This window comes from Electrona antarctica (genome assembly GCF_951216825.1).
Source record: "Electrona antarctica genome assembly, chromosome: 1".
Lineage (NCBI taxonomy): Eukaryota > Metazoa > Chordata > Actinopteri > Myctophiformes > Myctophidae > Electrona > Electrona antarctica.
This window is the reverse complement of record NC_136806.1, coordinates 54,940,918-54,957,176: the sequence shown is the minus strand read 5'-3', so window position 1 is coordinate 54,957,176 and position 16,259 is coordinate 54,940,918. Positions and strand designations below refer to the sequence as shown.

General features: G+C 44.4%; 1 protein-coding gene across 1 annotated transcript in view; it reads right to left on the bottom strand.

Annotated features, from left to right (window-relative positions):
* The window catches only part of LOC306920670 (protein diaphanous homolog 2-like), a gene marked incomplete at both ends in the record, with an annotated part of 127,029 nt that overhangs the window by 68,974 nt on the left and 41,796 nt on the right, over positions 1 to 16,259 (bottom strand). Inside the window, one exon of the mRNA XM_079497489.1 lies at positions 14,785 to 14,879. Coding sequence (XP_079353615.1) covers positions 14,785 to 14,879 — 95 coding nt within the window. The remainder of the gene's footprint in view (positions 1 to 14,784; positions 14,880 to 16,259) is intronic.

Genomic DNA, 16,259 nt, shown 5'->3' with positions numbered 1-16,259 from the left:
AATAGGGACTCCAGGTTTAATCCATTAAAACCGTGAAACCATCTGTATCATTTTAGATTTTAGCTTTGGCTATTCAAAAATAGATCACAGTGTGTCACTTTGTGTCACTTTGTGTACATCTGCTATTTTTGAACATTTTGTGAAAATCTTGAAAGTGTGATAAAGTGTGAACTACTGATTTGGAAGGCATTTGAAAAATGGGCCCCGTGTCTTTATGGTTTCATGTGTCTTGGAATGAAAAGAAAGTTCACTACAGAATACACACCACATTTCCATGCTGAAGTCAGGCAGTTCAAGGTTACAGTACACGTGATTTGTATCATTTATCGTATAATAAATACTGTGAATTCATGTTTCTCACTGTTAACCGTTTGACCGCTACCATTATTTAATCCCTCCGTCGCGTCCTGCCAGGGTTTTATCGCGCGTGACACTTACTTTGAAGAGCCAAATATCCGTAATTGCATTTTACTATGAAACCATTCCGTGTGTGTTGCCGAAGCTGGTGCTTGTTCTCTCGGTCGGTGGTGGAAAAAGTGGACCGCGAGTATCACAGCGCCTGCTACAGGCCGTTGAAAACGCTTGTCTGGGACAAAGCGACCCCTGCAATGTCGCTTCGGGAGATACAGCCGTCTGAAAACAGAGCAGGCAATGTAAGTGGATGCGCGCGCATCTTCAAAATGGCCGCGGCCATTGGCTCAGAAGCATAACAGAGCTAACGAACGGTAGCTCTTAATACGATCGTATTAAAACATGCATTAAATAATACATCGCTGTTAAACCGGCTTTTTCGGGTGTGGCACGCGACGCTATTCTACGTGTCTATGTTCCTGGCAGGCCTCGTGTTAAGAAGGCGGCAAGGCCTCACGGTTTCGTTTATTCATTACGGTTCCGTGCGTTGAAATACAGGACACACTGCCGTCGACTTTCTCTTCCACTTTGATACTAGCTTTCGCTAGCGCATCTGTGCGCAACGCAGGCCAGCGCTAATTACACATGAATCGCAGTGGTGCAGGGTTAGTCATTAGCCTTTCCTTTTGAAAAGGAGATGGGGTAATATAAAATACATTGGCTGACATTAAACATTAAGAAGCCACTCTGATATTCCACAAAACAAGCCCCGAGGGCGGCATCATCCACTGACGAGGGTTAGCTTACCACACACACCAAAAACTGGCTGTGCTTAAAGATTTAGTGTTGACTCCATCTTATCTCCCCCAGCTAGATCAAGTGACTGGTGGGGGAAGCGGGAGGCAGCAGTCTGCATTATTATGGCCGTGTTTGTTCTTAAGCAGCCAATGAACGCAGTTCCTTTTATGTCCCTTGACGTGTAGACTATACATAATGCAAGCAGAGATAATCACACCGCAAAACATACAGGCTAGACGTCACAGACAAACATTCATTCAGCTGTCTTGTCTAGCTGACGTCTTACTCCATTCACACACTGCACAGTGAAATCTGGAGTGTAAATGTAAAAAGGTGGTGTAAGAAGTGATATATTTGTGTTCAAATAAGTGTAAAATAGCTCTATATTCCTATACATAGCAATAACTGCTATAAGAGTGTTTGCTCAGTGATATATTCCGGTCAGGATACCAATTTGGTTATATTTTTTGTTCCATTTGTACACTAACAGTATTGTACTGTGCGTGTCTTGATTTTGGCTAATGTAATCCGTTTATTGTACACCTTGTCTGCTTTACAACATAGCCAGACCTCACTCACTTCAATCAGTTCGACTGAAATGCTGCAGACATGGCAAGGCTAAGGCTTAAATGAGCTCAATTCATTGGATATCGTGGCGCGCCGTAATAAAATATTAAAGGAATTAACTTTATAGATTCACTTTATACTACACTGCAGCATCACAGGTGAATATCATTTGAAAAATACCATAAAACACATTCACCCATTAAAACTGGGAAAAAACATCTGTCATTTGACATTGTTGCATTGGCTATTCCAATCAAATAGCTGACGTACAAGCTCGCAGCTCGGCACAAAGTGCTATAAGTCCTGAACATTTTCCGAAAAATCGGAGAACTACTGATTTAGAAGGAATTTGTAGAATCGGTCTAAGGGTTAAAAAAAATTAATATGTCATAACATACAGCATTTCTCATGAATTTCATACGTCTAGCTGCATCATTTTTCATGAGATTTAACCCATTTTGACCTGAGATCAGATTCTAAAAATGTGTTCTACATCCTGACAGATTTCTGAAAAAGCTATGTTTCTATGTCAGTTGTTCTTCGATTTTTCAAAAATAGCAGACCTACAAGTTCGTAGCGCGCCACTCGGTGGCGCGCTATGAGCTTGTAGATCTGCTATTTTTCAATAGCTAAAGCAAAACATAATGCTAACACCGAAAGGGGTTCCCGCCCAAAATGTGTTAAGCAGGGGCTGGGGGGGGGGGGGGGGGGGATCTCATATGAGTGGAAATACGTCATTTTCTCAAACAAAAGATCATGGTGCACGAGAAAAAAAAGAAATAAAAAAAAATCCGCCTTCAAAGCATCCCACCAATCACGTCTGTACATTCTTATATTCTTTGTGAGAGCACGCATTAGCTTTGATGCGCCGAGGTCGCTTTAGTGACGAGTCTTTGATGTGACAGGGTTAATTTAGAAATGGGCCATAATTGGACATTACAGGGTCTATCCGGGTCTGCAAAACTATATATATATATAGTGCGCGAGGGGGGCTGTGGCCTGCTTTTTTTTGCAACGATGTGGGGAGTAAAGCTGATTAGGCCTCAACAGACTGAGCTTGCCCAGGGGGCATTAGGGGAAGCTATGCATGTACTGAACCAACTTTAACACATTTTGGGCGGGAACCCCTTTTGGTGTTTTAAGCATTATGTTGTACTTTAGCTATTGAAAAATAGCAGATCTACAAGCTTATAGCGCGCCACCGAGTGGCGCGCTACGAGCTTGTAGGTCTGCTATTTTTTTTAAAATCGTGAAAATGTATAGTGCAAATCTTTGAATATATACTCTTTCAGAGCCAACGTTTTTAACTGGGGCGACTGTGGCTCAAGAGGTAGAGCAGGTCGTCCAATGATCCATGGGTCGCCGGTTCGAATCCCGGCTCCTCCTGTCTACATGTCGAAGTGTCCTTGTATTTGGGCAAGACACTGAACCCCAAATTGCTCCCGATGTGCTGGTTGGTGCCTTGCATGGCTTCCGCCGCAATCGGTGTATGAATGTGTGTGTGAATGGGTGAATGTAATGCACAATCTATGTTAAGCGCCTTGGATAAAGGCGCTATATAAATGCACCATTTATATATAAAAAATGCACCATTTAACTCAAATCTTTTCTTCTGGGGGCGTCCCTGGAACAACATATTTTCAGATGGCGGTCGGAGGCCAAATACATATAATTCTAGGGGTCCTACATAGAAACAGAAAACTGTCATGATTTAGAAGACATTTTGTAGAATGGGTCTCGGTCGAAACGGGTTAAGGAGCTGCCTGCCTGCCATCCATGCATTCATCCTCCAGTTACTCCAGCAGGAAACATCACAGGGAAAAAAAAAATACAAATCCTCAAAAAAAGAAATGTGTCAAGAGACGAGGAATGACACAGTCAGCATAGAGAGTGCATTGGAATTAGCATAATTGTATATATGGAAAAAAGTTGTCATTTTTTTTTTAAAGTCAAGTAAAAGCATCAATGCTGAAATGTAGATAATACTCTGTTAGAAAGTAAAAGTCCTGTTTTTAAAATGTACTCGAGTTAAAATTCAATCCAAATATACTTAAAGACAGAATGTCAATTTCACAACTTGAAAATGTATAAAACATTTTTTTTGAAAATAGCAGATCTACGTTACTACGCATTGTGAGCTTGTAGATCAGCTATTTTCAAAATAGGGCTGAAGTGGATAATGTATGTTTTGTAATAAGAAAAATCTACACAATAACTATAGTAACTATATTCATATTCATATAGAGGAGTACAAAGTGCAATATTTGCCTCTGAGATGTAGTGGAGTAGAAGTAAAAGTAAAAAAAAGTAAAAGTAAAAAAAATACCTCATACTGTATGTGTACTTAAGTACAGTACTTGAGTACATGTGCTTAGTTATTTTACACCTGCACCTCTGACAAAAACACCTAAACACAAGATGAAAGGATGAATAAAAAGAGAAAGAAGCAACTTGTGGTTAGTACCTATTTCTTAGAGAACACATGTCTACCAGTATCATTCCACAGAGTGACCCAGTGTGGCGAATGCATTTAAATATAATGGACATTGTTTGGTCTTCTTGCCCTCTGTTGGTGACAACTAAGAGAACATAGGAGTAAAACACATTGGGCAGTATTATGCGTGTCTTAAGTACCAGGTCTTATTACTTAACTTAAGGCCTGGAGGCGTGATCAATGCCATTTGGCTATTCTAATCGTTATATTTTTGCAATATTCATAATGTTGCTGATGTCTGAGGTGGGTGGGTCTTTCAGTACCTTTATGATGCTCAGTGAACTTCGTCTCTTTTTTTAGGAATATTTAAAAAATAATATGCATGATTTTAAACCCCCCATGAAATCTCATGATGAAATGTTGAAGAAGAGTAGCTCAAGTTGCCATGTATTGCTGCACTTCAATATATTTTGATGAGAAATATTTTTTTATGGAATATCTTACATGTTTAGTGATGGTGTAACAAGAAATATGTGTTCTAGGGTTAAAAAAAAAAAAGGTTTGAGAACCACGTACTATGCTGTAGCAACAACACGTCCATGTGATGTGGTCATTCAGTGTCATGGACTTAAGGCAATGTTTTTGGGACAAAAAGGTCATGTGCTCAATGCTCATGCATGGATAAGTTGTGCTGCAGGAGACTAAATCCTATTTTCTCAAAGTCATGGTAACACTGTAAGCTATACGGTAAAAAGTTGCAGATTTCGAAAGCAGTATTGTGCAATATTTGTCAAAAAAAAATGCTGCACGGTAGAAAACAACAGAAACACCCACAGAATATATATATATAAAAATATATGCATAGTGCAAATAGTTTAAAATATTACAGACCGTATAACTCAACAAAAGTCACTTTTGTGGGAATGCTTTCGTTTAATACTAATTCACACAGAAGTCACTGTAATACTAGCCTCGGAAACCCAGACGTTTTTATTTCCAGGGAGGAAAAAAAAGTCTGGGTCCGAGTCCACTTCAATACGGCATAGTGTAGCGCAAACATCTCTCACTCTCTGCTGATTTCTGATCGTCTGCACCTTTGTTAAATTGACACACACACACACACACACACACACATATACACACACACACACTCCTCTCTCTCTGTCGCTCTAATCAATTAGTCTCATGTCGCGCAGCTGCGCATTGTTTCTCCCGGCGGATCCTGCCGGGAGCTGCCTATGCCATAAAAAGCATAGGTGAGTTCCAGGCTACTGTAATACCATCGAGCGGGTAGCGAAAGATCACGAACAGTGTTATTGCTATTCAAAAAGCTCCACTTGTTGCAGATAAATAACTTTAAGTTGAAGGTTAGGCACTTCATTATCAGTTTAGCATATCAGTCACGACAGCTTCAAGCATAACATAAAGTTAAGTTGCGCCGAACTATTACAAAGGCTAACGAATGCTTTGATTTAACCCATTAAGACCTGAAGCCCATTCTAAAAGTGACAGTAAAAAACAGTTTTGTGACAAACTGATGTTGCAGTGGTGCTCAAACTTTGTCATGTCAGACGGATGCCAACCCCCATCTGGAAATCCTTTGTCCCAGGGACCCCCGGAAGCGTACATATGTACATATGTATAGCATAGTATAGCATATATGTATAGTTTATATGTATAGTTTCATTATATAGATATTCCACTGTTATGTTCTTAGCTTACGGTACGCATGTTTCATGATAAATGCTTTTTTACGTGATGTATTCCCATGCTTTTTGTTCTTGCTTAATGTAAGTCGCTCTGGATTAAGAGCGTCTGCTAAATGGCTAAATTCTAAATTGTAAATTGTAAGCGAAGTTAAAAGTAAAAAATGTTTTTAAGAAATTGACAAATTAAAAAAAAATGTGCAGCTCAATGTGAAGTTCATATAGTGCGGCACGAAGTGACACACAGAGCTTGTATATCTGCTATCTTCGAATAGCCAGTCTAAAATAGTGATTTTTTTTAGCTAGAATCTAAAATGACACAGATGCTTTCCCGGTTGTAAAGGATTAATAAACACTAGTGATGTGTTGTGCTGCGGTCAAGGCTAATAAGACATGCAGATGACAGCTATCCTTTAACATAAACGCTGTCATCCATCAACATTGGAGCCAGAGTTATACTAAGCTGTGTGCGGGTGTCGTCGCGCAACAAAAATAGCACAAGTCCTGCACATGTCCTGCACATGTCCTGCACATGTCCTGCACATGTCCTGCACATGTCCTGCACAAGTCCTGCACAAGTCCTGCACAAGTCCTGCACATGTCCTGCACATGTCCTGCACATGTCCTGCACATGTCCTGCACATGTCCTGCACAAGTCCTGCACATGTCCTGCACAAGTCCTGCACATGTCCTGCACAAGTCCTGCACATGTCCTGCACAAGTCCTGCACATGTCCTGCACATGTCCTGCACATGTCATGCACATGTCCTGCACATGTCCTGCACATGTCCTGCACAAGTCCTGCACATGCGGCGGCGTGTTGTGGGGAAAAGAAAATAGCGTCTCTGTCCAATATTCAGTTACTACTAATGCAGTGTGTCAACCAAGCCGCACAAATGTGAGATTATGAGCGCGCGCGCGCGCGCACACACACACACACACACACACACACACACACACACACACACACACACACACACACACACACACACACACACACACACACACACACACACACACACACACACACACACACACACACACACACACACACACACAGTCCTCATCCACGTCTCACAGGCGTAGGTCGCTGTTGGGATGACCACTGACATATAGAGGCGTATAGCTTGGTGGCCGTAGTGATGGCTTTGGACGACCAGATGTTGCGGAGCCGTTGGAACACTCCTGCAGTTTTGCCGATTCTGTTTTTGACATCTTTCTCCACGTCTCCTGTGCTTGAGATGTTTACTTCCAAGATACGTGAGGTTGTCAACATACTCTCTGTCATGTTGGCCTATAGAGTGAGTGGTGGAAAGGTGTTGGACTGCCATGGCCTTGGTCTTTTCTTGGCTTATCCGTAGGCCGACTTTATCCCCGTGCTCATGGAGGCTGTTGGTTCTTATCGGTTAAGTATGTATAAAGAAAGCTCTTACATTTGGCCAATTGAGGCGCAGAGTGTCATTTATTATAGTTCTTTCACATTTCGCAATTTCAGGCTTTCCATGGCCCGAGAGGTGCTTCTGTTTTGCATCCTACAGCTCATGTCGAGCGAAGGACAAGAAGAATAGAAATGTGCAAAGAGACGTATATAGACCTTGCAGACCTCTCTCCACCTCCATAAAATAAATGGTAAATGGTGCATTTATATAGCGCCTTTATCCAAGGCGCTTTACATCGATTGCGCATTACATTCACACACACATTCATACACCGATTGCGGCGGAAGCCATGCAAGGTACCAACCAGCACATCGGGAGCAATTTGGGGTTCAGTGTCTTGCCCAAGGACACTTCGACATGTAGACAGGAGGAGCCGGGATTCGAACCGCCGACCCATGGATCATTGGACGACCTGCTCTACCTCTTGAGCCACAGTCGCCCCATAACCCCCCCATAACCTTCAGGCCTCACAGTGCCCTGCAGTGCACAACAGTTTTTTTTGTAAGTGTGGATGAATTGCATTATATGTGCAGTGAATAAAGGCAGAAGGGGGAGGCAACAGGCAACAGGAGACTGAGGAGACCTGCTGATCTCCATGCGTCTAGCGAGGGTGCTGCTCTAAAGGCGTGGGGGGCGGGGGGTCTGGAGGGCCTATTTGCGCACCGAGCTGAGGCCAAACACAATGAGAGCAGACCCCTGAAGCCCCTGAGCGCACGTGCCTGTCCCGCTCTCCACACAACAACGCATGACCGAAAGGACCCTCGCGTCACTGCCGCTGTGCCGAGCCAACAATAAGCCACGAAGGGGCTTTGTCAGACCTGTCAGCCCGTCTGAAGCAGACCCGTCCGTCGCTTTCGGAGGCCTAGCGTAGTTCTTTTTTTTCTCCTTTCTCACTGAGCCAACGGTCATTTATTGTTTTTCATTGTCCACCTTTTCATCTCATTGTCATGAAGGGTATTGTTGTGGCCGGGGGGGAGTGGCTCTGATGTACGCTTTGCATATGATCAGTTTGACCTTGCATCTTAAACCTGACCTCTGGTGACCATGCCTAAGCCTGCCAATAGATTAATATTGCAGCTGGCTGAGAATGAAATCTTGCAGGCGCACACACACACAGGCACACACCCACACATGCGCGCGCAGACACAGTGCGCGCATGCGAGCGAGCGCACACAATATGAACCCTATGCATAATGTTAGATTCTCGTGCAGATCTCGGTCGGATGACAAATGACATGGCTGTGCAGAGAGAGGTGGAGAGAGAGAGGATAATTGACACTGTCTGTCTGTGTGCACGTCTGTCTGTGTGTGTGTGTGTGCACAGCAGCAGTGGGCATGGATGTGAAAACAAATGTGCGAGTGTGCTAGGGGGGGCTCGTTGAATGGGTACTGGAGGGCTGGGATGGATGGTGAGAGCCGGGGGCCTGTCTGCTGCCGTTGGGAGATGTGTACATCATCTTGGAGGCGCTGATGGGCCCTAATGCAGAATAAGGAGAGCCAATCAACTCCAATCTATCCGCTCTGGTGCGGTGACACATTGTAGGGCAGCGTCAAGGCCAGCGTGGCTGCCACATTCCGCTGACAAATCATTACATTAGACGTGTCGACGGAGTGGGACGGTGATAAGATGGAGCAGTGTTTCATATACATTAAGAGTCCTCGCTTCCTTCCCTAATTCATTCCTCCCTTCGCTCCGCCCTTCCCTTTGGTTTTTTTAAAGCCTCACTGTGTGTACACACAAAGAATGCACGGCGTAGAGAGAAAAGGCTGTTGAGCGGGATCCAGTCAAACCTGTTCCCTCTGTGTAGACTGCCTGTAGGCTGTCTTAATTGCTTACATCAGATCTCTGGCGCTCACTATGTTCCTTCATGAGAGCAGTGTGCAGGCAATGAATGCCACATTACATGCCATATTTGTATGAAATTACCCGCATGAACCATGTATGCGCCGTCTACGCCTCTTGACAACACATCTACAGTGCGATGTTAGCTTCCGTCACTATAGCCCCCCCCCCCCCCCCCCCCCCCCCATAGGGCTCCTATGGTGTGTAGTCATCGGACATCTGCTGTGCACTTGCACGCGGCCTTTAGTGGTTTTAGGGCTCATACTGGGATAAAGAACGATGCTCTGAGCTTAATAACATAAATTCAGAGCTGCCGCTAACCATTGCCAATGGTTGATCAATGGATCGACGGCCAGAACACGGCCGTGACCTTTAGCGGAACGTTGCCGAAATAAACACTTCCGGTTTAAAATACCATAACACGGCTCTTCTTCTTGGCTTATATTTCGTGCATTTCACTGGCACAGGCCACTATGGTAACCGGCGTTCAGGGAGTTAAATGACAACCAAGGTTCATGTTTTAGGCTGTTATTAGAGAATGTAAAATATGAGTTGTATTTATTTATTTATACATGTTGAGCCTACGACACTGTACACACAATATGGCATCCCCCTAGTACCCCCCTTCACGTTCAGTAGATCCTGTGATCTTTTTGTGGCCAGATGTCATTTCCTGGGGTCTAGTAGTAGGACTATAGTAATAGTAATAATAAAGAAATCGCCGTGAAATGTTGTTAAAAAAAAAGACATATGTTCGCCCCATGTTCGAATGCCCTGCCCCCTGCCAACAGTAGCTAAAATCGCTAAAACGAAAGAAAGCACAAAGCAGCAAATGTAAAACAATTTACAACTCATCTTTTACGTTCTCTAATAACAACCAAAAAAGTATATATAGGTTGTCTACAAAGCATATAACACAGTGAGAAACAAACGGTTAACTAGCGGCGATGCTTATCACACCATTAGAATGTATTTAGAGAGTACTTGCTCCCTCTAAATTGAGCCGTGCAATTTGACAAAATGTCTTGGCAATTTTGCACAGTTTATTACATAATGATAGGCTTCTTACTAGTGCCAAACCTCAAATTGATGTCTGACTTCACCAAGGACAAGACAGTCGGAAACAATAAATGACACACGTACCATTATGCAGCTGCCACTCTCTCTTTCTGTGCTCAGTGATTAAGAGAAGGTCAAATCACTGCAATTATTCATATTATTTCATGCATATTGACAATAAGTCTAAACCTGCAGTATGATGAAACATCATATTGGTGCGTTATATCTTATATTTTTGCAACAATTACCGTTCCATAGATGAATAAATTCCTTCTGAAAAATGTCAGAGCATCAACCCAATGAACCCTATACTGTACACTGTACATTGACATTCCCGTACCATGTGTATGGCAGCTAACCCGACTCCGCCAGATGGTGGCAGCAGTGAGTTCCTCCTCCTGCTCCCATCTGGTCTCTCTCGGGCAGAGACGATGCACTCCGAGCCATTTCTGACCGGAGAGATATGCGGCCGTATGCGGGCCGCTAGAGGCGGGATCAACGCGATACTGGTGACGTGTTGAATCGCTGCCACAGTGCAAATGTAAACACAACCTAACAGGACTACAACTCCAAATTATTATGGAGATATCATCATTTTTGCCCCGCTGCTTCCGGTTTATCGTTTCTGCTTGAGAGAGAGCCCAGATCCAGGCAGGAGGAGGGAACTGGTGAAGATCAATACTGCCGCAATCTGGCGGAGTCGGGTTATATGGCAGCCCCCCCATCCCGTGGAACTCTCTCCCAATCCAGATTCGCCATGTGCGCCTCCAACACTGGCTGCCTTGAAAAGACACCTGTAGTATTCTCTCACAGGCGTATATGGCAAATAGTTGTGTGTTTTGTTTGGTTTGTTCGCCGGTTGAGTTTTCCACAGGTCTTCATGTAAAGCGTCCTTGGGTTCATGAAAGGCGCCACATAAATTCAAGCCATTATTAGTGTCAAAGTCAGGTCAGTCGTGCAAGCCTGGCTTATAGAAGTGAGTCGTTTTTCAATATTCCTCCACAATGCCGTGGCGTGGAGGTGGCTGGGAGGTCAATGGCAGCGCGCCTCCCTCCCTACCCTCTGACTGTCAACGTCTCCTTGAGCACTGAGAGATGCTCTTCTCACTGTGACCCCAGGACCATGGGGGCGGGGGGGTGGGTGGGTGCGAGCCGAAGAGAGGAGGACACAATGACAGGCAATATCTTCGGGAACCCAAGCCTCTAACAGTACACCTATGGCAGCGCTCGCCGCCACCACCCTCCATTTTTTTCCCCCATGCAGTCTAAATGCACCTCATTATCATCATCGCAATCACCCACTCGTCATAACAATAACAGAAGGGTGTCCGCGTTACTTTTTTTTATTGCCCTGGCAGACAACATTCCCCGCAGTCTGTGTTTGTGTGCAATTGCCCGTGTGGATGAATGGTGATTGGCGTGTGGCTGCAAGTGGGTGGTGTGATTTGATTAATGGGCATGAGTGGAGCCGAGCATTGTGCAGATGGAGAGTGCGCCCGAGGCTGGGTCGCCCTGCGGGGGTGCCTCTGCTCCCCTGCCAGGCCCCTGGATTGTTTCAACTGTACTCCTAATGGCAGCGCCGTTGATTTGGACAGCATGCACATTTTGATGTTTAGTTTCAGTCAGAGGCCTCTTGAATGGTTTTTATTTAGTTTATTTTAGTCACATTTTAGTCACCTGGAACGCTTTAGTGTACAACATATCATAAGATTTTAGTTGACTAAATCTGCGGTTGATTTTGTCGATGCATTTTGATGCCTCGATGCCATCGTAATGGCTGATTTTACACTTGCTGATTATATAGCCGATGTGCAATCTACAAGCCGATCTATATAGCCGATCTACAAGCTCACAACGCGTCGCAGGCGCGACGCGTTGTGAGCTTGTAGGTCTGCTATTCTCAGCATGCAACCAAGTGTAAAATGACTTTTGTCCACTAGTCCCTTTCTGACATTTTAGTCTAGTTTGTATTTGTTGATGAAATTGTCAATATATTTAGTGTTAGTTTTAGTCATCATAGCATAGTTTTCATTTAGTTTCCATTTAGTTTTCATCAGTGAAACCATGTCGTGTTAATCCGTATCTTAGATTGACTCGTTCACTGTATAATTACAGTTCTTTTCATATTGAAGTTTAATATTTAGCTACACAAAACGACAAACCTTTTTGAAAATCGGTGAGCCTGCAGGACTCCGCATTGGACCCAAAAGGATTCTGGCATCTATACTTCTAATACCATTTTCCACCCAGACAGATCTTGTTCTATGTGGGCCATGTGTGGGTGATGGAGAGTCTTTGGACATGGAGATGGACCACCGGAACAATTTGGTCAAGGACACCCTTGCCTCTAAAACCCAGGAAGAGGGGTGAAAAATAAATCCTGGGAACTGCACTTGTGTCCTATGTATACATAGAAATGCTGTTATTGTACTGCTTTTTCCAAATAAAATAAATATATATAAAAAAGCATATAGGTGAGTTCCAGTCTAAGGGCACCCTGACGTGGTTGTTGTTTGAGATCAGGTACTGTACTCAAACAGCATGCTCGCTCGCGCCAGCCTGATGCACCTACAGTATACTCTTGTCCACTTTGCCTGGTGCTGTTTGCAACAAGAAAATGAAGCGCAGGGGCTTTAGGGAAACGGTTGCGCTACCGGCAGATAAAAAAAAGTATCTCACTTCACCTGAGGTACACGGCTGAAGGTGGGGAAAGGGCAACATGTTCACTTTCTTTCCCTCCTCCTCCACAAAGCAGCGGGGGGGTCCAGCACGACTCGCAGTGTACCCTGTACTCTGCCAGATTGCCGCCCAATTAAAGGTTATCAGGGCTCAAAATAAAAGTCCTGCAGGGCCGCTAGCCTCGGAACCCTCTAAATATATATCGCCTGGCTGGGCTTTACTACCGTCTGACATCTGAGAGCTGGAGAGAGAAAGTATAGACTGGCTTCTGTGCATGTGTTTTTTGATAAGCTATGAAGGAGGTAAAAAAAAAAGAAAGAAAAGAAGGGGGACAACGGACGGTACAAATCACTGCACCGTATCACTGAAGATAAGGTCTTCAATGCGGTTTTCTTTTGCAAAATAGGATAGATCTCCTGAATCAAAAGGCTCGGGGCACAACGCACCTGAACAATGTCTCCTAGCGGTTTGACGCGCACACGCACACTCACACTCACACTCACACTCACACTCACACACACACACACACACACACACACACACACAGTCTCACACACACACACACAGTCTCACACTCACACACACACAGTCTCACACTCACACACACACACACACACACACACACACACTCACACTCACACAGTCTCTCACACACACACACACACACACACACACACACACACACACACACACACACACACACACACACACACACACACACACACACACACACACACACACACACACACACACACACACACAGTCTCACACACACACACACACACACTCACACTCACAGTCTCTCACACACACACACACACACACACACACACACACACACACACACACACACACACACACACACACACACACACACACACACACACACACACACACACACACACACACACACACACACACACACACACACGCGATACAAGGAGGGGCTGCCAAGATGATATTGAAATCCAGTCCTCTTTCATTCACTCATCATCACTGCCGAGGCCCTAACACCTCCTACTTCACAAATGAATCCGAGAGACAAAAAGACAACAGGACTGCAGGAGACGTCAGATAAAAAGGATAGGGCGGGGGCAACGTCGGCGCCGATTGGGGCTCAGCGCTGCCAAAGCCACGCATCTTCACCTCAAACGACTGCGCCCCCCCCCCCCCCATTTGCAATTACTGCTTTCTCCAACACAGAGAAAAAACCCGAAAACAATGACTAAACGGGGAGCCTCGGGGAAGATCATCAATCATAGTTTAAGACAAAAGGCTGGAGGAAAAGAGGCTGGAACAGAGGAGACTTCACGCCAAGCCATGTCCCACACCATCTATTATGAGAGGATGAATGGGTGGTCTCCGTGGTCCCACTGAGAATGAGGTGACAACCAGGCTCGTGCCAAAGGACTCAATGCAAAGCTTCAAATGGGGTCACCAGGCTACCCACCAGACACAGCAAAACAAATGAATGGCGCAGCCAAATGTATTCTGCACGAGGAAGGCGAGGGCAAGACGCGCGTACAAACAAAAGCATACGCAAAGAGTTGATATTATTTGGGCTCGCACAAGCGTTCATGAAGCACGCTCGAATGCAGCATGTGAACGTCAGCTCGACCATTATTTATAAAGCACAACAGCGACCAAAGGTCGACCAAAGTGCTGTACAAGGTCAGAATAAACAAAGGAACAAAGACAGACAAAGAAAAGCAGATTAAGTCAAGAAGACAAAAAAGAGACATAACAAATAATATGTTACAAACAGCATTACAAAGTTATACAATTTCACAATGCAAACAGTGTCAAAGGCCACAGTGGAAGACGATGTGTCTTCAATAAAGAATTAAAGGCTATCAGAAAACAAAACAAAAAGAAAAGCGAACAGACGAAACACGAACATCAGTCTCACCTGGATGAGTGATTCGCTCAGTCGTTCCTCGTCTACCTGCAGCACTATGTCCCGAATCTCTTCATAAGGCAGCCGGAACGATCCCAGGAAAATTGCTGTTGTGATGGAAAAGGGAAGAGAGAGTCATTTCCCCTCTTATTTTCTTCTTTTTTTTGTATTAGCCCATTTTGACCTGAGATCAGATTCTAAAAAATGTCTTCTACATCCTGACAGTTTTCTGAAAAACCCATGTTTCTATATGTCAGTGGTGCTCAACCTTTTTCATGTCAAGGACCCCCAGAATTATCTCTATTGGGCCACGGACCCCCATCTCAAAATATGTAGTTCCAGGGACCCCCCCCCAGAAGCAAATATTTTAGTTAAAAATGTTCGCTCTGAAATATATATTCAAAGATTTGTGCCACATTTTAACGATTTTTCAAAAATAGCAGACCTACAAGCTCGTAGCGCGCCACTCGGTGGCGCGCTCCAATAGCTAAAGCATAACATAATGCTATAACACCAAAAGGGGTTCCCGCCCAGAATGGGTTAGACTGCAGGGTTCAAAGTGACATTTCAGCACTCATCGCTCCCTCAGACAAAATGACCACAGACCTAACTTGTCACTTTGAAAAAGTAATACACTTTCTGCCCCCAATAGGATTGCTTGTGTCATCCTGACAGGAATTGGGAGAGAACACATCAAGGTTTACCGGTAACAATGAGAGGTGCAAAAAGTAATACCATTTGTAAAAAAAAGAAAATACGACCACGGGCTCCAATGGCATCGTGGTTTTTCCTGTGAATATCTGATGTCATGTTGATGATATGGAGGGACGGCAGTACGGTGGATCTGATATTATGAATATACAATTCATACAATGTGAAAAATATCAGAGGATCGACTTCCGAGCTTCCTTGGCCTACTTGCATCGTACACAAGAACGAGGGGCTGCATTTGTGAAATTACCGCACGCACGCACGCACGCACGCACGCACGCACGCACGCACGCACGCACGCACGCACGCACGCACGCACGCACGCACTGTAGTGGCAGAAAATACTACACTGCCTGGAGCAAGGCTTCCACCTGTTGATTGTCTGTCAAGATGACCTATTCTTACTCAAGACCCATGTTTAGTCTTGTCCACTGACCACACCTCCAATGTATTTGTGCTTCTTCATTTTGTATAAGAGAGACTCATTTGAACAGGTCTGGAGGCTTGCATCCGTGCACCTCCCTGGGCTGGTACAGACCACTCCTTGTAATAAACGTGTACATTGTTTCAGTCCACTCTCTACCTCGATTATTTCTTAAAGTCTCTGTTTATGAGTATTAATAATCCCATCACAATTATGGCGCTGCGAGCAGGGTGTTTCTACTGTCCGTCAGCATTCTCTTTTTCAGATGATAGCGCTGTGCATATGGATCTGAGATGCTGGTCCGACAGGGACAACACCTAAACGAACTTTGGGGTAAGAGTGTTTTGACTCA